This window comes from Morone saxatilis, unplaced genomic scaffold (genome assembly GCF_004916995.1).
Source record: "Morone saxatilis isolate NCDOM2014 unplaced genomic scaffold, NCSU_SB_2.0 Contig22, whole genome shotgun sequence".
In the NCBI taxonomy this organism is placed as follows: Eukaryota; Metazoa; Chordata; class Actinopteri; family Moronidae; genus Morone; species Morone saxatilis.
Genome location: NW_023339785.1, coordinates 12351328 through 12360789, shown reverse-complemented (window position 1 = coordinate 12360789; position 9462 = coordinate 12351328). Strand labels below are relative to the sequence as shown.

The 9462-nt window shown below is 41.3% G+C and overlaps 1 protein-coding gene and 1 long non-coding RNA gene across 2 annotated transcripts; one reads left to right on the top strand and one right to left on the bottom strand.

The window, feature by feature from the left end:
- Positions 1-335: 335 nt before the first annotated feature.
- On the bottom strand, positions 336-2578 carry LOC118333412. The gene is made up of 3 exons (XR_004796971.1): positions 2359-2578; positions 679-772; positions 336-517 (listed from the first exon to the last, which is right to left on the bottom strand). It is a non-coding gene; the product is annotated as an uncharacterized LOC118333412 (long non-coding RNA).
- Positions 2579-6180: 3602 nt separating this feature from the next.
- zgc:162144 (RD3 domain-containing protein) lies at positions 6181-8298 on the top strand. Its single transcript, XM_035669026.1, has 2 exons — positions 6181-6488; positions 7935-8298. The coding sequence occupies exons 1-2, from the start codon at positions 6181-6183 to the stop codon at positions 8296-8298; spliced, it is 672 nt and encodes a 223-aa protein (XP_035524919.1).
- The last annotated feature ends 1164 nt before the right edge of the window (positions 8299-9462 follow it).

Sequence of the window (9462 nt, the reverse complement as noted above, 5' to 3'; positions counted from 1 at the left end):
AGAGAGAGAGAGAAGGTACATACTTTAGGATCACAAAAAAATTAAATGACAAATCCTGTAAGGAGGCAGAATTACACACGTGGTTGAATATTTACACAATATAATTTTGATAAATGTTTTAACTACTTTGCCTAACGTAACAAAACAGAATGTGATGAACTAGTAGAGGCACAACCAAGTAAACAACCACTTTAACTTAACATAGCTTGATAGGAATATTTATTTAAAAGTAAACTTTGAAATTGATGACATGTTTCACCGTTTTTTGTCATACTACTTCATTTTGTGGGAAATGGCACTATGTGAGTGATAGCCACAAACCAGCTCGGCTCCTTGTACCTTCACAGTCTGTTTCTCAAGGCTAGTTTGGATGTTGTCCAGCTGCAGCTGCTTCTGCTTGTTCTCTCTGGACAGTCGCTCCTGATGGACCTGCAGCTCCTTCACCTTCTGCAGGACCCGTCCAGACAGCCCCACTGTCCAGTCCTCCTCAGCCCAGCTCATCTCTTTCTGCCTGGGCCTACCAGAGTCAGACAGCACAAAAACTCAAACACAATCAAAAGTTTCTTCTACAGTTTGTCCGCATTATAAGACACTCTGGCGAAAACATTTTCTTTATAGTCTGAAAGGAACTGAGTGGCTGATTGTGTTTGTCATCAATGCCATAATGTGCCAGCTGACCTGTCCTAGTCCTGCCTGACAGATCCAGAATCAGACAGTTCCTGGAGTCATGGGAGTCAAAAGCTGGAGTGAAGAAACTAGAAACACGCACAGTCTGAAACAAAGAGGAAGTACAGGCCTGTTAAGTAAAGTGCAGGTAGTTCTGTGTCAGTTTGTGTTACATGTATCTAAACATCTTTCAATCATCTGTGCACCTCTAACTCTGTGTCCCGTCCTGAATATGTTATGTTGCTAAGGCTTTGATCCCTCTGGGAGACACTGGTTGTCACCACTGGGCAGCTGTGACTCAGTGTTTTCCAACACAGACTGCCTGCGATGTTCCAAGAGCACTTCCAAGCTGAAAATAAACCCTGCTTCTCTCTCAGACTTCTGCAACAATCGCTCCGTTTTCACACGAAAACTCAACATTACGGGTTAACACCAAGAAACGAACACAACCAGTGTTAAAAGTGAAAGGATCGGAATGAAGAAGAGCCTGATTGAACCTGTAGAGGTTAAATCTGAACTCGGTTTTGACATGCTTTGGAGCCTCAAGGCTATTAACACCATACCTCCAGTCAGAAAGTTTCTGTCATTGTTTACAGGTTGTGTCACTGTGTTTACCTGGCAGAAATACTCAACTGACCTGACAGGTGTATTTGTGAAACACACACCTCATATAACAACTTGATTAGCTACAAATACTGTAACAATACTTTTGTCGAGGGACATCCTACGAGTGAGTGTGTGTGTGTGATTTCATCAGGTTGACATGCTTCCATTTATAAGCTGCATTTGGTTTGGGGCTGCAACTACCAATTATTTTCACCATTTATTTATCTCACAGTGTCTTCCATTATTCATTAACTTCGAGTTTAGGTAACGAAAGGTGAAAAAGACCCTTGTCACAATTTCCCAGAGCCCAAATTGACATCCTTAAATGTTTTTATTTTGTCGGAAACCTATCTACCTAACCTAAAACTACATTAAATATAAAGCAGCAAATCCTCATATTTAAAAAAAGAAATGTGAATGTTTTTTCCTTGATAATTGACTTGATTAAAACTGAATAAAGTTTCAATTAATTATCAAAATTTAAACTTTCTGAACTTTCTGTCATCAACTAATTGTTCCAGCTACAGTCTGGTTTAATGACAACATATCAGAATAATAAAGTCCTGGACTTATCTCCACTGTTGTCACTAGTTTTATCACAGTCCACCTGCAGAGATATAAAACACACACTGCTTGGATTCATCCATGTTTCCAGTTAATCCACTGTAAAACTATTTTATTATTACATGACAGCCACTGAAACAGTGACGAGCAGTGTTAAGTTTCTTGGTGTTGATTTGTGTTTGCCTTCCTGAATGTCCTGAAGCAGCTGAAGCAGGTTTTGGTTCAGTGACAGACGGAGGACATCCAGACGCTGGACGCTGGCCTGTGCTCAACAAACGTCGGATCACGAGGTTCAAACAGAACAAGAGACAAGTTCAAACAGAACAAAAAAACACAAATTAATTTCAACGTAACATTAATCACGAACCCCTTCACTGTGTTAATCACAGCTGTAGCTCCTACTACCAGACGATACAGCCCTTTTGTGTCTCCTGTTAGCGCCGCTTGGTCCATCAGCGGTCAGTGATTGACAACTCACCTAGCACTGATGCTACGAGCTAACCCCACACTAAAGCTACTTACCATTCACTTTACCGACTTGTTGCAAAGAGCGCAGCCGCCAGGGAGCTCCCTCAGAGCGGGGACCGGGGCTCTCACACCGCCCGGCTCCGGTTCCTCTCGGTACTACGGACGGACGGACGCGTTCGACACAACCGAGGCGAGCAACTGACGTTAACTGACAGTTTTCATATCTCACGTTATGCCGCGCGTCTCGTGCAGCTGACAACCAACAGGAGTCGTTGTGGCACGAGGCGGAGCGGGGTCTGGTGACGTAGCGGGGGGGTGTTTTGGGGAAAGTCCTCGCGCCGGCGTGAACCTCTGATGACCTCTAGCGTCAGTACCTCACCACGACTCCGACCGCAGCCCCGTTGTCAGGGTAACGTGAGCGATATTTAACGACCTCACAACAGAGGCTCAGTCTCAGGAGGTAGTTTGAACGTAGGAATATATAATGATATGATATTTATTATATTTGACAGAAGTAACAAAACAAGTGATTTGTGCATTGGACTAACAGGAGGATATAATAAAAGTTTATTCCATATACAATTAGTTTATGGTAGTTTGAAAATGTAGTTATAAACTACCGAGTTTTCTTGATTTCATGATTTCAGCCTTGGTAACAATTATGATAATAATAATAATACATTTTATTTATAAAGCGCTTTTTTAGGAATTTAAAGACACTTCACTTAAGTTAAAATAAATAAAGAACATAAATAAAAACAACACACTAAAAAGGTGGAGTTGACTGTCTCAAACTCTCTGGACAATCTAGTAAGTGGACAATTTGTCTATTTCCAAGGTCCATAACACATTGTCACACTGAATGTTTTGTTTTAATTTGATTATAATTTGATTTGCTAATATGGGGATAGGCACTACTTGTAGTCTCAACCACACAATAAACCTGGAGCAATGTTTCAACATACCATATTGCTCTCAATTATGTACAGAAAGTGGACGGAAACGGGCTCAATTGGGTCCCAGCAACTCATTTTATCCATGGCGCCCCAGTACAGATTAATTCGTCTATGTGTCCAGCAATAGTTGATTTGTTAACCAAAATCAAAGTCACATTTCACACAGAAGTATGAGATTTGCATCCAATAAGTCAAAGTATGTTGATAACTTACAACTAGTGCTCAGTTGACACATCTTTATAATTCATAAACAGGTGGGGGGTATGTACAACAGATTTCATTTGTAGTTTTAGTATTACACCTCGTGCCTCTCCGGGTCTCACCACATACATAATGACTGAAATTGAGCAAGACACAGCTTCACTCTTGGCTGGTGGTAACCTCCTTTAGACTGTAAATGCTTTATCTGGTGACCCAATCTACGTTAATCCATTTGGTGACACTGCACAGAAACACACTGAAGAGATTTCTGTTCGATTAAACCACTTCTCAAGTTCTGTCTTAATTGGACACTTATATACATAAACATACTAAATAGTTACACACCATCACACGCATACATATTGATGAAGAGGTTACTATTACCAAGTCTTCTTGTCGTTTGAATGTATATGAATGAGTTTGACACATTCTTTTACTGCTTTACTAATGTCCGATAAAAATAAAATGTAATACTCGTAAGCATTTGGCTGAATATTATCTCTCTACATTTGAAAGACAGAAGCTCAGACATGCACCTGAGCTTACACTCAAACTGGGATATCATTGATCACCAATAACATGGTAAAATATCTATAAAATGGCTTTATTTTTGACACTTTTTGAAGCCACATCCTTAGTTCGATCAACTGTTTCTTGCTGAAACTGTTGTACAAAGTCACTTTGATATTTTAAAACTTCATCCATATACACACGTTGAATCTGACCAATTCAGGAGGCTTAATGTTAAGAAGATATTTTTTTTTTAGGACAGCTGAAGATGACAGGTGACAGGAAACGGAGGAGAGAGAGAAAGAGAAAACAATGGGAGGCGACATGCAGCAAAGGGCCACAGGTCGGAATCAAACCAGAGCCGCTGTATGGGACACACACTCTATTAGGTGAGCTACTGTGCGCCCCAGCTCAATATTAAAAAGAAGGTCAACTTTATTACAGTAAAATTTTGTTAAAAAAACTGTTAAACAAAACATTATCTGTGTATTAATGGAACTAGGTTTCTCTGATTACAGAATTATAGGTTAAAAAAAACACCTCTTTATTCTGCTGCAGGACAATGAAATCACATCAGAGTGCATCTTCAAACAGGCCTTTAAAAGATGGTTTGTAAGTTTAGCCACTGTATTCGAGTGTTACTGTATGCTGGAGTACTGCAATGTAAAACTCCTACAGCCTTTTTTGTTTTATATCTGGTGATTGTAGCTAGTGTTCAAACACTGGTTGATCACTCGCAGTAATACACAACCATTCCTGTTTAGTTACAGCAGTAACAGCATCCACTGTAGGCAACTGTAATTAGATTATAATAGTCATTACAATCACTTATTCTTCCAGGTAGGCTCTGGATTTGAATGTAATCTGGGATTTGGTGGCTCAGTGCTGAGTGGTGCAGAAACCCAGAAACTAGCCTGCAGTTACCTCCTATACACTGTCACAGGATACCGGCTGGTGGGACAGACTGCTAAAACCTGAGAGTTTACAAGTGTGAAAAAGAGATTATGTGGGCAGTTATGTAATCTTAGTGCAATGCTTGGTCATAACAGCCTGGTAATTACAGGTGTGCCTGAGGGATTATTGCCTTCTCCGTACTATAGGAGACCATTTTCAGACATACACCGTGTTATTTTCAAGGGTTGTGCTGTGCAGTTTAAAACCAGAAAGTATGCTGGTTAAAATGTCATGACTGCCGAGGAACATCTTCTGTCAGACACTCTGAAAGTGGTTTAAAATACTTTTGAGCAAGTTGTCCAGCTTGCTTGTATGTATAAAATGAAACCTTCTTTTAGTTTTTTACACATTCAGAAGAAAAGGGGCTGAAATGAAATTTAAAAAATAGCTTAATTAGACATCTATCTATTATATAAACACCCCACCTGAATTCTGTCAGTCACACACGCAAACACATACTCCTCGCCCAGGTGTACGCTCATGTGGGGTAAGCTCATCTCGTCACTCGCTCATTATTAATACAGGATTACATTTATTCTCAATCCCAAACTCACACTACACTCCACGCACTCCTCACAAAAGTGCACACACTGTCTGCCAAGGACCGTCAAAGGTAGCAAGGCAGTCAGGTAGCTGTGTGCCGGCGGCTGGAGTCGGAGGAGTTTCATCCTTTTTCAGTGTACATGGAGGCCTGCTGTTCATCTGGCTGCTAACAGAGGCTTTATCAGACAACAGGTGGATTTCTGTCAGACGAGAATACACTACAGTTTTGTAAATCCAGTTCCATGAAGGTAAGACCATAATTAAACTTCTATAATAGCATTTAGAGCAACAGGTGATAACGGTCTTCTTAAGAAAACATGTATTCATCAGTGATATGAGTTGTATTATTATACCTATGAGTCATGTTTTACTTGAACAGACTTTATACGAGATTTATCTAACACAAAGGTTTTACAGTATTTCAGAGGTTTCTGTTCGGCCTTATGAAGCTTAGATTTGTAAATATTTACAGTAGCTATGTAATTAAGTCCTTAATTCTGATCATTCATATCCAAATGTAAAAGACCTGCTACAGTCTGACTGCTGAGGTTATGACATTTTGCTTTGTCTGTATTCGCCAATATATTTCTAAAATACTACAACCCCAAATATAAACATGCTTAAATTTAGGTATGGTGAATGCCAGTTATAAATGATACTGGATTTGTGTTCTTAAACTACCATATAATTCCACCAGTTCTGTCCTTTCCAGATGTTTCCTTGGACTGCTGTTTTCTCCCTTGAACCTAAAGTGCCCGGCCAACGCAGCACTGAGGAACTGGTCACCAATACTCTGATGTTGGAGTTGGGGGCCATGGTGAAGCGCACTGAACGCATCCGTTTGGAGCGGGCAACAGAGGGTCGGCGCCGCCGGCGCAGTTCTTCCTCCACAGCTGATTACAGCTGGCTGGCCAGCAACCCAACCCCACAGCCCTACGAGCTGACACCCAACGACCTGCTGGAACTGCAGGACCTCTGTGCCAGGATCCCTCCTGCACAGTGTGGCCCTTTGATCGTCAGGTGAGAAAGAAAGATAAAGGGACACATCTATACAAAGTGGCAGAAACAGAGAGATATAACTGAAATTGAAACTGAGAAAGTCTGAGAGAGACTGAAACAGAGAGTGACATGTAGAACCAGGTACAAGCAGAAAAGATGCAGAGAAAAAAAGCCAGAGACCACCTTATAGACTGAAATAGAGAGTCAGACAGGTTGAAATGGACAAAGACAGCGAGGAGAAAAGAACATACAATACATACATAGCATATGAAGAGGAGAGAACAGCAGGATTTCAGTCTAATCCCTTGAAGTGTTATCTTAACACCCTTAACTATAACCTACAAAGTAAGCTGATACTCCCCCCGCCCCCTCAGGTGTGTAGGACTGGGGTGGGAAAGGGACTGAGTGTACAGTTTATACAGGCACTGTTTATACCGGACATTTACATACGTATTGGGCCATCTGAGCATCAAGTATGTCCGTTCAAACTAGAATACAATACAATACAAATTAGAATTTGTCTCCAAATGCGTCTTGAGTGAGCGGTCGTGATCGGATCTACCTTACCCGCTCTATAAGTAAATAAATAAATACATCATTCCTGTTTGCAAAGACCAAATGTGTTGTTGTTTTTAACCAGAGGCCCATTAGCCAACAACAAACAAATACAGTGTTTTGTATTAAAAAAAAAAGAAAATAACATAATGTATAACATTTGCTGAAATTACAAGAAGGCCCAAATAATTAACAAATGGTCGTAGAAAAAGTTTATTATCTTTCTCCTCACTCAACAACTCTTAAAATTGCATCATTTTTTAGGGAGTCTGGGGATATTGTGTCCAATGGTGAAATCAGTGGATTCACTAACTGCTGCTTATCTGTGCAGATAAGACTAGAGATGTAATGAGCATTACAGTGAAACCACGCAGCGTGTTTCCCGTGCACTTACAGCTGAGCCCAGTGATCCTTCAGTGTGGCCCAGAACACATTTGTGTACACGCCGCTAATATAATGAGGCCATATGCAGCCAGGACCACCTTCGAATGTGGTCTGAGCAATCAAATCTCAATGCGTCCTCAATGTGTCTTCACATCTGTACTTAGAGCTGTTCACTTGTGACCGGATCACCAAACACACACATTAATACAAGATGTTTTTGATTTGACATTTTCTAACAATTGATAAAAACAATTAATTACATTTCTACTATTCAACAACATTGTACTTCAGCCACAGCCTGTTCACCCTGCTGCCATCTGACAAGCGATACAGGAGTATCTGCTGCTGTAGACTATAGAGGAGCTTCTTTCCTCAATTAATCCTCCACGCGCCGCCATAAAGAAATTACAAGGAACTTCACACTTCACACATGCTGTACATACTTTCTGGGTGTATACGTGTATAAGAATATATGTATATAAGTATGTATAAAACAACGGTGTAATAAGTTATTCCCCCCCACTGCAGGTTTAGGAGATTGGTGTCACAGATGGAGCCGGAGGTTCACGAGGTTCCCCGTCTGTTTCGCACGGTTCTGCACGACTGCGTGGACGAGGTGAATTCAAATGAAGACGTGCAGGAACCCGTCATTGAGAAGCAGCAGCGCAGCAAGAGCCTCTCTTTTGATACTTTCCGCAGCAAGTTCCGGACGGGACACTTCTTCAAGGGCATGAGAGGCTCCAGGGGGAATCTGCAGCAGGAGGTGGATTGGTCAGATGAGGAGGAGGAGGATGGAGAAGGAGAGGAGGAGGCCATCAGGGCCAGGGCGAGGAAGGGAAGGAGCAGAAGCATGCCAGAGATCAGCCCTATGGAGCAGAGTGCCCATGGCTGAGAGAAGGGAGGGAGAGAGAGTCAGGGGAGAGACAACGGGAGGGAGAAGAGGAACAGTGCAGGTAGGGAAAGAAAATGAGGAGTAAGAACAGGAGGGAAAGTGAAGCACAAAATATAGATGGCTCAGCATGTTGTAAATATGGGGAGGAGGGGGAAAAAATGGGATGTTGAGGAAGGAGAGAAGGTAGCATTCAATGAAAAAGGGGACAGACTAGATTTGAGGAGCGTGGGCTTAGAACAAGTTCTTGACCCTCAGGAAATCCATCTAATTGCAAATGAATATGTAGTCTTTAGTCCATCCCAAAAGCAAATATTGTTTTCAGTTCAGAAACGTGGTTGTGCTGCTGGGTAACAACTTGTTAAAACAAGAGTAATGATACATTCACACTGCAGTAAAAGACCGAAATCGGATGTTCTTTTGGCCCATATGTGATTAAGATCTGCTTTACATGGAAACAGATATGGGCCACATTAAAAAAATAATGTGAACAGCCAAACAAAAAATCTGAATTGAGGACTAAAGCATGGCAGTGTGAACGTAGAAAGAGTCTACAGCCATGCTGGCGGCTCAGTGAGGCTGGGCTTAGGCACTGTAGTACTTTGAGCTAAATGCTAATGTCAACAAGCTCACAAAGACAATGCTAACATGCTGACGTTTAGCAGGCATAATTTTTACCATGTTCACCTTCTTAGTTTAGCGTGTTGTGTGCAGCACTAAACACAAAGTGCAGCTGATGGTGGTGGTGGGGATGTCATAGGTTTGCAGGTATGTGGTCATAAACTGAATTATTGGAGACATTAAAATCTTCTATCTAATGATGATGCTGGATGTCAGAGGAACACCAAAGTGACTACAATACATCCTGAGGGGAACATGGTGTGTACTAAAGTTAAAGGAAATCCATCCAATATTTATCAAGACATCTCACTCAAAACCACAAATGTTAACCTGCTACAGGAAATGTCAGAAAGTGATTAGGATACATCTCGGGGCCGCTTGCATGGCTAGTTGACAGCTGTCCTCTGCAGGGTCCTGCTCAGGCCACTGATCTGTATATTCTCATAGTGCATCCATCAAGCAATTGCTTTCAGTATGGAGAAATAAATACACAAAGTTCTCATCACTTCTATTTGGTTAAAACAGTTTTTTTTTCTTCCACAAAGA